This window comes from Salvia splendens, chromosome 6, assembly GCF_004379255.2.
Source record: "Salvia splendens isolate huo1 chromosome 6, SspV2, whole genome shotgun sequence".
Lineage (NCBI taxonomy): Eukaryota > Viridiplantae > Streptophyta > Magnoliopsida > Lamiales > Lamiaceae > Salvia > Salvia splendens.
Window position 1 is genome coordinate 36,405,798 of NC_056037.1, and position 16,985 is coordinate 36,422,782.

The window sequence follows — 16,985 nt, forward strand, 5'->3', positions numbered from 1 at the left end:
TTGTGGCATAGAGAAGTGAGACTACGGTGATTCATCTTTCTAGCTTCAACTTCCATTAAGTATTTATGCTAATACACATCCCTTGATAATGTTTCAATAGATCACAAACTTAGTTTCACACTTGTAAAAGTATTTATTTTTGTTAAGTCAGTAAAATAAATGCTACACTATTTTAGTCTGCCAAAGAATTTTGAGTCATGTCAACATACCTAAGAACGAGATGAGACAATCGAAACCTAAGAACATCAACAATGGGAGGATCGGATTCGTTATGCCGGGAGATGCACATGGTCTTTAATTAGAGACTTAAGCTCCTACCGAATCGGAAAATTTCCTTTCTTTGTTTACATAATATTGTCGAATTCTCGATATTTTGTGTGAATCGTTGTGCAAAAGCTCATATTTATAAAATCATGTGAAAATTATTATCTTGATATTTTTATATTCAAAATTTAAAATATGGTTCTTGTCAAAATAAATTTCTGCGTCAGTCTATACGTTGGGATGAGACGGGACGGGACGGCATGGCACGGTAAAGGGCTGCATTGCGCTATCTGTGTGACTGTGTCCTGTTTTCGATCACATGCGCAGTAAGTAACCCAAGTGCAGAATATGCCTATATGTGCTGAAATTACAGATTTGCCCACTGTTCACGCTCCCATGCAGCCAAACTTACCGCAGTTATAAGCCGTTTGAACTCTGGTTAATATGAACCTAACCACGGTTAACACCCGCAAAAATCTAGATATAAAAGCCCTCCGAGTTTCCGACTTTTCCCAGCTCCCGCCAGTTCACAGCTCATTTCGAAACTCTCATTTGTCTCTGTTTATTCGAAGCAATGGTGAGATGAGAGATCTATCACAGAAAGAGCTCTGTTTCTCCAATTCCCTTAGTTTGATCACTAAGCTTCCAATCGTAGCTAAGATGTTTACTGTTTTAACAATTTCAGGTGGTTGCACAGAAAGTGAAGGAATCTGAGATAACGGAGCAGGACTCGCTTCTCCTCGTAAATCTCTCGCTTATGCTTTTGATCTGTATTTTCTGTACGAATTAATGTATTTGTTTTCGGCATGAACAAACGGCTATTAACTTCTGAACTGCGATCGCGTTGATACTGGAATAATTGTGATGATCGCGCTACATTAGACATCTGAATTTCCATTTCTATATGTTTGATTTCGGATCGGATTTGGGTTCCTGATGCTCTTGTCTTTGTGCCTGGAGATATTTGCATATTTACCTTATTTTAGCTTTTTAAACGGTCATGAATCATTCCCGTGAGATTTCTGAATTACTACAGTGCAACTCAATCGGTGAGTTTAGCCCGATATCTATTAGCTTGGATTTGGAACCGGATTATCGACATTTGAAATAATGGTGTATTAAGTTTGTGTGGTATCTGATCTGAATGATTAAGAATGACAGTATTAAAATAAGATGTTAGTTACTTGATTTGTGATGATTGGAACTTGTAAATCATTATTATTATTATTATTATTATTATTATTATTATTATTATTATTATTATTATTATTATTATTATTATTATTATTATTATTATTATTATTATTATTATTATTATTATTATTTCCTGACTTGTAGGATGATTACGGCTGTATTGCAGCTAGAAATGTCAGTTTAGCTAACCGATCTTATTCGTGATCTGAACCATTTGTTCTTATTTTGAGCATCGCTTGCAGTATTTGCTGGTGTCCTTGTAAATTAATAGTATTCCTTTTTCTCATGTTCTGTGTTTTGGTTTATCATTCGTAACAAGTCCTGAAAATTGCTTCTGAATTTGATCAGACGAGGAATCTGTTGCGAATAGCCATATTCAATATCAGTTACATCAGAGGCCTTTTCCCTGAGAAATATTTCAGTGACAAATCTGTTCCAGCTTTGGGTAACTTTCCTGCCATAGTATTATATTTCTCCTAAAGCAACAATTATGAAGTTAAATTAGGTAATACTATTGACTATGTAACAGACATGAAAATTAAAAAGCTTATGCCTATGGATGCGGAATCACGGAGACTCATTGATTGGATGGAGAAAGGTATATCCGAGACCTAACTTCACTATCTCCCATTCTCTCACTCAGGAGCTAATTCATTCTGGTGTTACCCTTTCTGTATAGGTGTTTATGATGCTTTGCAGAAAAAATATCTCAAAACACTGCTATTCTGTGTCTGTGAGGCAGTAGATGGTCCAATGATTGAGGAATATTCATGTAAGTCTCCAAGAAGCTATTATTTCCAGAAAAATAGCTCATATACAGAAGAATTTTAATGATGGAAAGTCATCATTAATTATTCTCCTTAAGTTTTGTTTCCCTATTCAACATTGTATAAGATGCTACTAACACGTTTTGACCAGTTCTAGATTTGGCAAGCCATTTAGTCGCTTTTAATTTAGCATACACTGATGCAGAATCTTTCTTGCAGTCTCATTTAGTTACTCTAGTAGTTCTGACAGTCAAGAGGTTTCAATGAACATCAATCGTAGTGGGACAAAGAAGGGTGGGACTTTCAAACATAATTCAACAACAGAAATAACTCCAAGTCAGATGAGGTGTTGAAGTCTACAACAGTTCTTTTATAAAATATTTGCTTGCTATTTTTGCACATGATAAATGAAAATGCTTATTTAACAGGAGTTCTGCTTGCAAGATGGTTCGTACATTGGTACAACTAATGAGAACTCTGGATAAGATGCCAGAAGAGGTGTGGTTTCTAGATACTTGAGTTGTGACTGTCCATTGTTTTTACTTGATTCACTCGCATACGTGTTGATTGTGTCCCATTCTTTCAGCGCACTGTTCTGATGAAGCTCCTGTATTATGATGATGTCACGGTAGGATTTTACATGAGTAGTTTATTTTTTCCCACATCTATATTCTTCATTTGTTCATAACTTTAATGAATTGATTATGGAAAAATAAATTAACTGAAGTGTTGCTTATAGCTGTCAATAGTAGTGGTTTTCATGGATGCAGGGAGTTTTTGGACTCTTCTGCTAGCTTAATATATGCTCATTTTGATTTCTTACATAACTTCTATTGCAGCCAATGGATTATGAGCCCCCATTTTTCAGAGGCTGCACAGATGAGGAACCACCCAATCTATGGACTAAAAATCCGTTGAAGATGGAAGTTGGCAGAGTCAATAGCAAGCATTTGGTACTAAATCTAAAGGTATGGGATTTCAACATAATTGGAACTTTTACTGTATCTATCTGGCCTTCTTAATCTCTTCTTCAACTATTAACTCAACAGGTTAAGAGCGTGCTTGATCCTTGTGAAGATGAAAATAACGATTATCAAGATGATGAAATCAGCCTGGGAGCTGAGTCTCTCCAAATAGATGAAGATAGTGAATCCAACAGTGAGGTATCATTCGGTTGATTGCTTTTTGGTCTGCTTAGTTTCAGTACAATTTTGACACATAGATACTTGTCTTTTTTTACCTTTTAACTCAGATGAGTAATTCAGATGATGATGATCAATACATTGTTGCACCCGTAGGTAAAATATCATCAAACAACAGACTTTTCAGCCTTAAATCAGTCTGCAAATAGCTTGAATCACACTAATTTTCTGCATGTTTGGCAGAAAAAAAGCAGTGTCAAGAGGATAATGCAGCAGCGGATGAAGGTTCCATTTAATCACCTCAGTACCTTATGCTGGATTTCTATTTTCATATCGTTTAGAGGATGTTCTGATCCTTCATCGTTAATGCAGACAATACACAGGATCCAGCAGAAGATGAACACCAATTGGAGCGGGTGAAGGAATGGATTGGTTCTTTTCACCTCGAAACAGTTGACCTCACTAATGTCCTCTCAAATTTCCCCGACATCTCAGTTGTAAAAATTCTATACATGAATACATGATATAAAGCATTAATTTACTTGGTATAAAGCATTCAAGTTATTCTGTTCAGTGTATCTGATCCAATATCTAACCTATCTGTGCAGGTCTTGATTGAAGGTACAAATGAAAGATCTGAATGACTCAAGCTAATAGAAACGAAGCCGTAGTTACTTTACTATTCACCTATTATCCTTCATCTGATGCTAAATTGGCTATTTTCCAGATATTATGGACAAGCTCGTGAAGGAAAATGTTGTAACTAAAGCTACAGGAGATAGTTATGTCATTAACAAGAAAAAGGTTTCTTTTCTTTTTCTTCAGAACACTTTTCTCAATGCTTCCATTTATAACCTGTATGCTGAGTTGTGTCTTCTCCTCGTGGTATGCAACTGAACTGCAGAATTTCGACTATGAGTTTGATGTTGTGAAAGAAGAAGCTGATGCGCATGCAGTAGGACACGACGGAAAAGCTGGATGCGTAGATCACATGTACATGAAGGTACACAAGCCCTCAATTCCGGTTCAAATTATTGAGTTATTACAAGCTGTATCATTCTTAACTTGCACTAGTTCTGCCCTTTATCTCCAGGCCTTGTACCATACTCTTCCATTGAGGTATATAACAGTAGCAAAACTTCAGAACAAACTTGAAGGCGAAGCCAGCCAGGGCACAGTTCGGAAGCTTCTAGATAAAATGGCGAAAGATGGCTACGTTGAGGCCACCACTAGCAACCGCAGACTTGGTTAGTACACGTAACTAACTACTACTACATGTTTTTCTGACACAAACAAAGATGCTGTGATTCACAGACATGATTTCTATTCTGCCAGGAAAGAGAGTGATGCAATCTGACCTCACTAACAAAAAGCTGCTTGAAGTTACAAAGATCTTAAACTTTGATGCCATGGTACAGTTAGTGCTGTATTTCATGCATAAGACTCTTGGTTTTCGATACTTAGCATTATGTCCTTCTTAACAGGACGTGGATAATACGGGATCAGGAGACAAGTCCACCAACAATCTAGAAACTGAGACTGCTGCTGGTGCCTGATATTACCTTCTTTCTTAAACCAAAAGTTAAGCAAATTAGCGGCTTGATTTACACAATCTACATGATTTGAAATCAGGTAACAAGTACAAGGACCTATCCACGTGCGGCGGTCTCCACTCCATCGGGTCGGATATCACCAGGACAAGAGGCAGATCAGATGCAAACATGAATGACTCAACAGGACTTAGCAGGAAAATGGGCCGTCCCGGGAGTACCCCAACTAGCAGGGCTGAGGTCTGCTCATTCTCCAACTTCTTTTTTATAGTACAATTCATTTTGGCACGAGAAAAATGGTGGTTAATGAATTAAATATAGAGATAATAAAGTAGAAGAGAGAATAAAATATGACAAAGAATAACGTTAATTTTTACCTTGGGATGGAGTGAGTGTAGAATATTAACTTGGTCTTATTGAAAAACACAGCCAGCAGCATCGAGAGAGAGTTTCGTGCCTGGGGCTGACGAGGGCAGAGGTGGCGACGACATGGACTTGGTCATGGAGAGCAAGTCTACTCAGGACAAACGTTTCAGGAAAACAAGCACGGTAAACTTCTTGTACATGTGTTTCTAATTTTTATGCTCCTTAACAAATCTGATTGTCAGCATTTTAACCATTTTTTATTTGAATATAAATTATTATAGGTGAAAGAACCGATCCTTCAATACGCAAAGCGCCAGAAATCTGTGGCTGTGTGAGAATTTTCGTGCTCTGTAGTTTTCTATCAGTTGATGATATAAAAACATCCTTTATCATTTTTACCTTTTTAAGGTACTGGCAGCATGATTTTAAGTGCATGATATAGATTTGACGAGTGAGATTTCTCAGTTGGGGATTAATCAGTGTAGTAAATTTTGAAATACTAGTACTCCCTCCGTCCCCCCAAAATTCGTCACCATTTGACCCGGCACGGGTTTTAAGAAATATAATATAAAGTGAGTTGAAAAAGTGGGTGGCATGTGGATCCTACTTTTATATATTAGTTTTATAATAAAATGTGAGTTTGAATGAGTTAGTGGAATGTAGGGTCCACTACCAAAAATGATAAAAGTGAAAGGTGATAAATTTTTAGGGACGGACGAAAAAAGAAATAAGTGACAAATTTTCAGGGATGGAGGGAGTATTATGTTTGTAATTGTGCCGTGAGGATTCGCCCCCAACACGTTCGCTCCATAAAGTATCGCAATCACTTTTTGCTTTTGTACTCCATTCGTTTTGTTCCGTATAAGATAATGGAGCATACGTATTTTTTAGATGAAATACAATAAAATTTTAGAAGCTATAATTAATGTGTTTGAAAATAATTAAAAAGTTGGCTGATTGTATTAAATGGTTCAAGAGAAAAAATGGGTTAAGTTCTTTTATTGTTTCCAAAAGTATTACTACCACGTTTGGAAAATATTGAAAAAGAATAACATGTAAATGTGTATAGAAAAACTAAATAATGGTATGTAGAATTGTAGACTATGGTACGTTTACTGTACAATATATTCAATATGTATATATTGTAATGAATCATCAATTTCAATTTGAATACCTAATTGCGACAATACTGAACCGGTTGATTAATTCCGGACCCCTCCCCTCGAGAATAGGAAGGAATGTGAAACGACACGTGGCATCAGATTCAGCGCCACTCCACAAAACTCCCAAAATACACCTCGCGACTCCATTTGTTTCTCGCGATTCCAAATGCAAGATCCGAAAAACTAAATAACTGCAAAACTCAGCTTCATTCCTCACGCCAACACCATTTCTCTTCCACACTCAAAAATGGCTTCATCTCAGGTTACTCGCATCAATTCCCCTCCCACTCTTCTTCCATTTCAACATTGTTTCTCACTAATCTCTGTTTTTTTTTTCTTTTTATCTTCTTTGGTTATGGCGATAGGTTGAGATGGAGGGACCGGCCGTGAATGGCGATATCCAATTGAAGCACCTAGGTTTTGTGAGGTCTCTCGTCATAAACGCCGTCGTTCTGGTCTCCAACATCTACGATAACGCGAAGCAGAATTCTGGCTCGCTCAGACCCACCGTCGACAGGGCGGAGGGCGCGGTTACGGCGGTCGTCACCCCGATCTACCACCGATTCAGAGACGTTCCGACTCATCTTCTCGTTTTCCTCGACAATAAGGTTTGTATTTTATTTATTTCTCCGTGAATTTCACATGCGATGCGGTTATTTATTGAATAATATGGTTTGATTTCGTTATGTGCTGAGATCAATTGGTGTTGATCGATTATTATACTTCTCGATTGATTACGTCATTGTCGTCGTTCTGAATTTTGTTTGCTTTTTTTGTTGATGATTTATTGTGTGCTTGTTCGGTGATTGATGATCCACATTTGAGGAGTAAATGCTGTGGAATGAGGAGTAAAAAATGATTAGTCCGGGCATATTTATGCGTGGCGTGTCCAACCAATCACAATTGATTGGCTAGACGCATAATGTGGCAATGTGTCCGGAATACTAAATTTTTACTCAGTTATCCGACCCAAGGATCGGCTCTAATTCTATAGTAGTATTAAAACTGTAACTAGAAGACACTACAAATGAGTTTAAATCTGTTTGATAAAAGATAAATACTGTATTATGAGTAGGAGATAAAGATTGTAGATGTAAGACGTCACAACCAGATTGAAAACCTGTTTGATTAATCGAATAAAAGGATACAAGAACTTACATGTAGAGAGGCTAGTGTTAAACTCAACAAAATATAATGATAAAGACTCCCAAATATTACAAGTAGCAATGCCTTTGTATAGGTAAAAGAAGCTATAAGAAAATTAAATGCATAAAATGTAAAACCTAATTTAAAGAGGAAATACAAATGAAGTCATAAATCAACTAGGAAACAGAATCTGACTAAATGAGCTAATTCAAAGCGTCTAAAACCAATGAGTGATAGGTCATAGGAGGAGTAGCTCACAGGATTTATATAGTAGTTTCAGTTGTCTCTTTATGCTTTGGATATTTGTTACGTATATTTGTTTGTTTCATTTGCCAATAATATCCTCACTTGAACCCTTCAAGGTGATCTTCTTCATTTCAAGTTATTATTTCCACATAATATCATTTAGTATTGAATTATTTTGCTTTTCTTTGTCGTGTGTTGTATGTTTTTGACCGAGGGAGTGCGTGCCCTCCTTCTGCCCTTAGCTAGTCTCTGGTGTGCTAGCAGTAGGTTTCTTTTGTTGGTGCTTTTGTGGTTTTTGGACTTTGCTATTTTGCGTGTTGTCTTCTGAAACTGTTTTCTCTTTGCGTATTCAGTTTGCAGCGTTTTGTTTATCGAAAAAAATCTTTTCGTTTGAAAACTATTTACATATGGTAGCATGGAACCATGTTAGTCGCAATGTCATCTAGACAATCGTTTTCCGAATAATCTTTTGATTGTTTAATTGTTTGTATTAGGTGGACGATGCGTCTCACAAGTTCGATGAGCATGCTCCGCCCGTGGCCAAGAACGTGGCTCTCAAGGTCCATGTCATAATGAAGAAGGCGTCCGCCACAGTTGAAGAGTTGGTCGAGGAAGCCAAGGTTGGTGGTCCAATGGCTGCAGTATATCGATCCTCGTCCATGTCCAAGACCTTCGCTATCAACCAGCTTGCCGTGGTGTGGTACAAGATCAACCAGCACTCGTCTCTGCAGGGAGTGGCAGAGGTTGCCGCCCCAACCGCCACACAGTGGTCGGAGAAGTACAATAGCTTGGTCCAAGGCATGAGAGGGGAAGGCCATAGCTTGTTCTGCTACGCCCCGTTGATACCAGTCGAGGAAATGGCAAAGGCGTATAAGCGAGTGGAGGCATCTGCAGCTGATAAGGAGGAGGAGGCGTCCAGCTCAAGTACGAGTGAATCGGACAAGGAATAGGTTCGGGTTAGGGTGTTCGTGGTTGCAAATACTGATAGGTGTGCGTGCTTCTTTCTCATCCCTCTTTGAATTGTGCAAATGATGAGCGTGATCGATATATCGGGGGATTTTTCTGCGAGCGTATGGTGTCTTCCGCACACAGAAGCAAGGAGGGGCTTAAGCTTCTACTGAGCTAAAAGTTTCTATTTTGTGTGAATCGTTGTGCAAAAGCAACTATCGTCACAGCAAAGCATGCGAAAAATTTTGTCTTCAAATTTCGAACTTTAAATTTAAAATATATAACAATTTTTTTGCGTCCGGCCCTGTTTTGTGTTGAAATGATAAAGTTCGATCATCATATCGATTTATGCATTATCATGTGGATGTTTTACTATCCATCTTGCTCTATTGTTGATTTTCTTTTTCGCTGTTGAATTTAGGGTTTTTGGTGTTCCAAATTTAATCTTGGTCACCTACAGTCAAATTTTCTTCGATATCAACCTATTTTGTTGCAATTTGATTTTACTAATTGATGCTTAATTTTCACACTTAATTTGTTAACTTTTAATTAATAATTGGCTGTTAGGAATTAGGTTGATTAAAGTTCAGTATACAACATGATATTGTTTCCCAACTAAATCCTCTTAGTTTACATAATAAATCCTATTTAAAATAATGAATTTAAATTAAAGTTATTAAAATTTTTAATAGCTAATATAATGAAGCTAGTTCTGCTAACATTGTCTCTGTAGTTAGATAATGGGCTCTTCAAATTATTAATAGTTACTCAATCAAGCCCATTTAGTTTAGGCCTAATTCTTGAAGCAGTAAAAATTCTTTTCAGCCCCAAAAAGCTTAAACCCCACTTTAAAACCGCCAGGAGTGCCTAATTTTTACCCTAGGCTTGGCTAAACCGCCTCTCCAATTTATAATTTTTTTAAAGCAGAAGAGATCAAACGACTTCGTTCTGAGATTATTTTTTCTAAAATTTATATTTTGTAATTATAATTATAACCTTCATTATTGTAATGAAAAACTCTTGTTCCTCCTATGTTCATTCAATTTAGGCTGCAAATTGTTTCCATTTCCACTAAATGAACCAAACACTAAAATTCCTGGATCCGTCACGATCACTCATTATGTATAAGTGAAATAAACACCCCCGAAGGACCAGACTAGTTGTACTAAGAGATGAATAGGGATGCATTTACTTAATGTGTGAGAAATTATATTAAAAGAAATAAATGCTAGTAATTAATTAATATGTAGTAGACATATATGTTGATTCAATAAGGGTAAGATGGAGAGAGACATGATTTGATAATTAAGTGATCAATTGTTGTGTATAGACATATAAGTTGACACAATTAGGGTAAGATGGAGTGAGACATGATTTGATAATTAAGTGATTGATTGTTGTGTACATCAAGAGAAAAAGCAAAAATGAAGAGATTGCGATATATACAAAGCTTAGCAATGTGATAGGCTACAATTATTTGTTACAATAACGTGGCTTTATAATCTAATGTCAAATATAGGCCTTGGGCTTGCACTTGGTAGCATTTGTGGGACCACAAGATTGAAATAACTTCGATTTTGATATATATATATTTATGAGTCATTACTAACCTGACTCTTTGAAGGTGTGATCTTTTCTTCACTCGTAAGATCATCCACAACGCTGTTTCTATACCGTTCCTTAAACCACTATTTGAGGGTCCCACTGTACTTTTTTACTCCATTCCTTAACTAAGGAACGGAACCTGCAACCCTCCGTTCCTTAACCGTTCCTTAAATTACTATTCATTCAATTTCATTTTTTTTTATTTCCAACCCAATTCAATTTAAATAAACACACTTTAAAAAACAAACACACTTTATTAAAAAACACACAACATTAAAAAAAATTACAACTTAAACTTAAAAAAATAAAAAGCACACAATTAAAATCCTAAAAAAATAAAAGTACACAATTTTAATAATTTCATCCGCCAAAATTTGCCCAAATGTGCTCAATTAGATCATGTTGGAGTTGGGTGTGGGCACTAGAGTCGCGTGTCCTTGCACGAATAGATAACCGTTCTTGTATAGACGGATGCGCTCCACTTCGAGGCGGACTACTGGCGGATTGCTGCAGTACATTTCTGCAGCGTCGTGTGGCTGGGACGGCCGACCGCGTCGAACCCTTCCTGGAAGAACTCTTCACGGGCTGCCAAAGTATTCGCGATGTGGAGAAATAACGGTTTCCCCATGCGGAAACGGCGACGGAAGTACGTATCTGCCCAAACCGGGTTATCGCAGAAGTAGTCGCGTACTAACCTTGCGGCGGCTTCCTCCCGGTTACGATGGATGTACGTACGAGAGCGTCGTTGGGGCGGCGCGGCTTCTTCTGCCTCCCGTCGTCGATCTTCTTCAAGTGATTGTTCCAATATATGACGCATTTGTTCATAAGGATCCATTAGTTTGATTAAATTTGGGAGAAGGAAAATATAGTTGATTTGAGATGAAAATTGGGGTGGAAATAGAGAGGAATAGATGTGTGTTTGTGATTGAAATGAGCATGAAATATGAGTATTTATAGAGTAAATAAATAAAATAAAAAATAAAAGACGGATATAAAAAAAACGGTCTCATTACCGTTGCAAAAAAAAAATTTATTAAATTCGAATTTAAAAAAAAAATGAATTATTGCGTCACCGGACGAAGCTCACTCGCGGGGCAGCGAGTGGGCTTCACGCGTCGAATGGGAGGCCGCCACGTCGACGGAACGGAACGCGGCACGGCATAGGAATGGCGACGGCACGGAACGGCGACGGAACGCACCCCGCAACGCGTGCCGCCGCGGAACCGTTCCGCCGGAACGGCATAGGAACCGCAACGGCACAGCGTTGCAGGTGCCCTAACAATCGAATTACTTCTTCGTTTTAATCGATTTGTTACCATAAGTCTTTTACACTATACAGGTCGAATTATAGGTTCCGTGTGCCTTTGTTGATTTGGAATTATTGCTCTTTTATAATAATAATGTTTCTAGCTACTACCGATCCTACTGTGCGGCAATCTTCAACTCTTTAGCGTTGGGTTCGGTTTTCGTTCTTCACTCGACATCCATTAATTCGGTTACAACTACCACACCACTTCCCCATTTCAACGCAACACGTAGGGCTGACAATTTTTGGCACGACACGAACCCGTACGAAAATAATGGTTATGTGTCAAAGCTTATTGGATTCGTGTCCTTATCGTATCGACACGATAATGACACGAAAATTTTGTGTCGGGTTCGTGTTACACGTTAAGAAATACTAATATTAATATATTATAATATTATTATTTTTTTATTTATTTAAAAATTTAAATTAGTTTTAGTCTAATGAAGCACTTACTATTAGCGTGGAAATAGATTTTGCATTTTTCGTATTATTATAGTGTCGTTATTGTGTCGTGCCATATATGTGTTGTTATCGTGTCGTGTTGACCTGAAATGGTTCGTGTCGTTAATGAGTTCGTGTTCGTGTTCGAGGGTAGTGGGTCGTGTTCGTGTTCGTGTTTGGAGTTTTCTTAACAGGTCGTGTTCATGTTCTTGTTTGAGGGTAGCGGGTCGTGTTCGTGTTCGTGTTTAGAGTTTTCTTAACGGGTCGTGTTCGTGTTTGTTGTTATCGTGTCGACACGATAACGACACAACACGCACGATTTGCCACCCCTAGCAACATGGACCTTCTCGATTATATATGACTATACTAGTTTCGTTTACTAGATTCGCCATATGATGGACGAGTAATAAGCAACAAAGAGTGTTTCTGGTGAGAGGTCATTAGTGTGGCATCAATGGGTTTGCAACAAAGAGGGGGTTCTCTTATTTAAGGAATCAAATTATTTTGTACTGCTTTTTCCCCACCAAATGCTTCCCTTGAGATAAACAGGTAATTGATGTCATTTGTACAATAACTCATCCAACATATATTGCTTCAATGCTATGGTTGGGTTACTATGGATCCCTTTAATGGGTATATTGCCTATCTCAATTGTATTTACTTTTTCTTGGGCAAATTATAAGACAAAATCATGTATTTTGGGTAAATTTTAGCTTATCCAGTATCTTTATAAAACAATCGTAAAATTAAGTTCAATATTATTCTCACTTTAGCCATAGGGTCCAATTGGAATGAAATTGTAGGGTTGTGATCAACTGAGATTTTTTAGCCTAATTGAGACTCGAGATGCATTATCAGTCACTCATTTTTATTAAATGAGTGGTCCAGAATTTGCAACATAGAATATTTTTACATTAATTAATTGTGAAATGGCAGAATGGTAATTTCATCATACATTTTATTTAATAAATATATATATTTTTTAAAAAAATTAAAAAATCGATTATTTATTTATTTTATTTATTTTTTTAAACAAAATTTCGATTATTTTTATTTTTTTATTTTTATTTTTTTTGTCAACTACATATACAATTCATGTCAACTGTACATATATAATGTCAACTACATATACGATTCATGTCAACTATACACATATAATGTCAACTATAAACTGTTGACATTTGATGTGCAGGGCTATTGACATTTGATGTGTAGGCTACACATCGTAGTTGACATAATGTCTCAGTAGTTGACATCGCGCGAAATTTAAAAAAAAAATAAAAAATTAATTTTTTTTAGTTGTTGACATTTTAATACGGGTTGTTGGCATTTGATATTCTGGCTATTGAAATGAAATGACGATAATACCCCTTAGTTGACATAATCTACTTGGAGTTGACATTTCAAAATGAGTGGCTGAAAATGCATCTCAATTCTCAATTAAGCTAAAAAATCTCAACCTAACATGACCCTGAAATTGTATCTAATATTTCATTAAAAAAATCTACTGGGACGGGATCGCCTATAAATTTTAGTCATTTTTCTTCATACACTTAGCAAATAACTCAAACACATTATCAATATGAAACACATATAAACCAAATCAACAACATATTTCATCGTAGAAAAATTGAGAAAAATGTTAACATGCATAGCTTTTGCGGGTAACTTTATTGTTTATCTGACTGCACTTTTTTATTGGGATATTGGTACCTAATATCATGAAACTTTAAAAAAGTTGGACTTTTCCCACGAACTTCTAAATTGGCAAATAATATCACGAGCTTTACCTCGAGTTTGTTGTTTCTCATCAATGAAAAAATTTCGGAAAATAATATCATGATACGAAAATTTTTTCGTAATTTCTCGACAACAAATTCGAAAGCTTCAAGTTTTTCAATATTTGAGAATAGTTATTCTTAAAGCACACCCTCCAAATTTGTTCTTCAATCCATTAATATAGCCATAATTTTTTCATTGGTGGGAATTAACAAACTCATGATAAAGTTTATGATATTATTTGTTAATTTTAAAGTTCGTGGGAAAAACCCAACTTTTTGAAAGTTTCATTATATAGATGCTAATATCCCTATTTTTATTTTATTTACTTTATTATTTTGTACCGTCAATTTTGAATCCTGAGAGTAACTGAGCAATTATTATTAATTTCCTTTTCTAAATTACTACTTTTTTTCAATCAGATTCCTATATACTTACAAAATAAACACATTAGGGAATGTCTTATTCTGTAAGTTGTCAATCACAGCTGGTGAATTTAATTCTTAATAATAATGACCTCTAGTTCAAACAGATACCAAATAAATTTGATTTTCTTTGACAGGAAAAACGTGTAGCTGGAAATTACATAATGTGGAATATATGAGTTATGTCAAACTACTCATTATTTTGTGAAGGAAATTTGAGTAGTGGGTTCTGTTGGTGCATATTAATTGAGAATATGGTCCTTTGTTTCACCAAATATATATACCTATTTCTGTTAATATTATAACGTGCCTAATTCTTATAAATGTTGATAATATACTAATAATTTTCTTATGTATTTAGGCCAATGTAAAGAAACTATATGCATATCCATAAGGTTGGTTAAAATAAAATCTTGTCATTGTGAAAACATGAAAAACACTTAAATTAATGTGCTACTATAAAATAATTTCATTTGCATTCAAAATTAACCGCACTAGTAAAACTTAATAAATAGACAATTTAATAAGAAAATCTTCATGGTCGAACAATTGAAAATAATTTTCCGTTCTTAATAAAAGAAAGGTCCTTATTATACACATTTTTATTATATGTGTGTCAATCCTGAGAATGAGAATTCAACCAACCAACAACTAGTTTCCAACTTGTTAACTCAACCAACGTGCCTTTGAAAATTGAATGGAATTTTGAGTGTTTGTGGGTATTTTGGACCACAAAACTACTTCTCTTCTCTGCCTAAGTTTGAATTCAATTACTTTTATTTGGGTTGAGCTAGTGAACAGTGACAATAAAATAAAGGTTATAATAGAAGAATAAGTGCCATCCCATTCCCACCATTATACACTTGCTTTGCAATTTGCATGGACTCTTTCCTTCCCACACACCTGACACCACCATTCCCAATTAATTTATGGGTTAGTAATAATCTGATTTGTCCTGCATTGTGAATTACTCCCTCCGTTTCTTCATGGTTGAGTCATTTTTCCATTTCGAGAAATTTCTTCATAGTTGAGTCATTTCCATATATAGTAATTATTTTCTCTTTCTTATTTTACTCTCTCTTACTTTTTTCTCTCTACTGTATTCACTTTCTACTTTATTCTATCTACCTTTTTCTCTCTCTTACTTATTTTATCTATTTATTCAACACACCCAACATCCCTTTCTTAAACTCCGTGTCGAAAAGTTTCGCCTCAACTATGGTGAAACGGAGGGAGTACAAATTACAAAATTTTTAAAATTCCCATTTATCCATTTGATCAATTTTGTTTTATTTTGTTTTTTAATTTCTACCTTTTTAGACTCAAAATATTGTCATTTAGCAGAATCATATGTCACATTAATACATATTTACGTCACTATTTATTCACATCACTAAAAATTTATACTCCATGTACACCAATTTCGTATCGAATCTGCCACCAAAAATGATCATGGGCTGACAAAGTACACCGAAATTTGAACAAACCGTATAATTTTATAGGCAACTAACCCTTTACTTATTTCTTAGAAAAATTGAATCTTAGGTGGTGTTTAAGTGGTGGTTTGGTCAATCTTTCACTACTTAGACATATTTAGACAAAACATTAAAGTGGCACAATGAGGAAAGGAGTTGTAATTTGCCTCATTCCTCATATAATTACTAGGATCCCCACCATCCAAACACTTAATTCACCAAATTACTTTCCAGCTAACTCCTTTATTCCAACTTGTTACAACCTAATATCACAGCTTGTTAACTTTTTAAATATACCCATTCTTTAGTATATTCCCTAAGGCTATAATCACATTTTATTCTTAGCTTGAACGCTTGATTCTTAAATCTTGAATACTTTTATATACAAAATTGGATGCCCCTTTAAAGATGCAAATCTTATCCTTTTTTCCTTTGAAGTCATGTAAGATTTCGTTTATACTAGTACTATCAATTTTCAACAATATTGAAATCCATAACTTCAAATATACAACACACATTATAAACAAACCTTTATCTTTAGCATCAACATGAGTTAGGCATTTGATACCAATATTTTTACATAAAAGTTTTTTTACAGGAAAAAATCTTCTACTTAAGAAGTTTCACACATTTTTCTATGAAAAAAACAATGTTTAAGCTTGCAAATTGAGACGAGTTACTCTCCAACAATTATAAAACCAACAAAACAACGCACCAAACCACTACCAAAGTTTAACATGCATGAAGATAGACACAACACGAACCATATACCAACAAAAGAAAGAAAGCTAGTAGAGAAAGCATAACACGAACGATAGAGGAAACAATTCTGGAATCATGAATCGAATGCTCCGAGATCAAGACTAGCAAGCTCCAAACAAATTTCACACACAATATTATGTCATTTACCTAAGTTACTAGTACTACTACTATCTAGTTATAATTTGAATTTGTACTATCAACCCCAACATTGTTTCACACATCAAAAGAATCAATGCTTCACTTTCTTGTCAAGAAAATCATACCTCTATTGCCCATCACATGTCCCACTTTTCATGTGATATGCTCTCCCATTACCTAACCACATCAACTCCCCCCATAATTTCGACCCATGTTTTGAGCATTAACACAAATTATTAATTCATACTATCACAAACCCCAATCA

General features: G+C 35.6%; 2 protein-coding genes across 4 annotated transcripts; both read left to right on the plus strand.

The window, feature by feature from the left end:
• Window positions 1–795: 795 nt before the first annotated feature.
• LOC121808286 (meiosis-specific protein ASY1-like) lies at window positions 796–5,759 on the plus strand. 3 transcript variants are annotated; one of them, XM_042208691.1, is made up of 22 exons: window positions 796–841; window positions 950–1,006; window positions 1,807–1,903; window positions 1,988–2,056; window positions 2,138–2,230; window positions 2,445–2,571; window positions 2,654–2,723; window positions 2,812–2,853; window positions 3,065–3,193; window positions 3,275–3,388; window positions 3,478–3,523; window positions 3,611–3,652; window positions 3,740–3,864; window positions 3,976–3,988; window positions 4,095–4,171; window positions 4,272–4,370; window positions 4,461–4,614; window positions 4,703–4,779; window positions 4,852–4,915; window positions 5,000–5,157; window positions 5,347–5,466; window positions 5,565–5,759. In XM_042208691.1, exons 1-22 carry the CDS (start codon window positions 839–841, stop codon window positions 5,616–5,618), a joined length of 1,830 nt encoding a protein of 609 aa, XP_042064625.1. In that variant the 5' UTR covers window positions 796–838; the 3' UTR covers window positions 5,619–5,759. The 3 variants fall into 3 exon arrangements, with proteins under 3 accessions (XP_042064625.1, XP_042064626.1, XP_042064627.1); XM_042208692.1 differs by lacking the exons at window positions 796–841; window positions 950–1,006 and adding an exon at window positions 1,611–1,717; XM_042208693.1 differs by lacking the exons at window positions 796–841; window positions 950–1,006 and adding an exon at window positions 1,711–1,728.
• A 742-nt stretch (window positions 5,760–6,501) lies between these two features.
• On the plus strand, window positions 6,502–9,085 carry LOC121808289 (REF/SRPP-like protein At1g67360). The gene is made up of 3 exons (XM_042208696.1): window positions 6,502–6,708; window positions 6,812–7,054; window positions 8,333–9,085. The coding sequence occupies exons 1-3, from the start codon at window positions 6,694–6,696 to the stop codon at window positions 8,786–8,788; spliced, it is 714 nt and encodes a 237-aa protein (XP_042064630.1). The 5' UTR covers window positions 6,502–6,693; the 3' UTR covers window positions 8,789–9,085.
• Window positions 9,086–16,985: the final 7,900 nt, after the last annotated feature.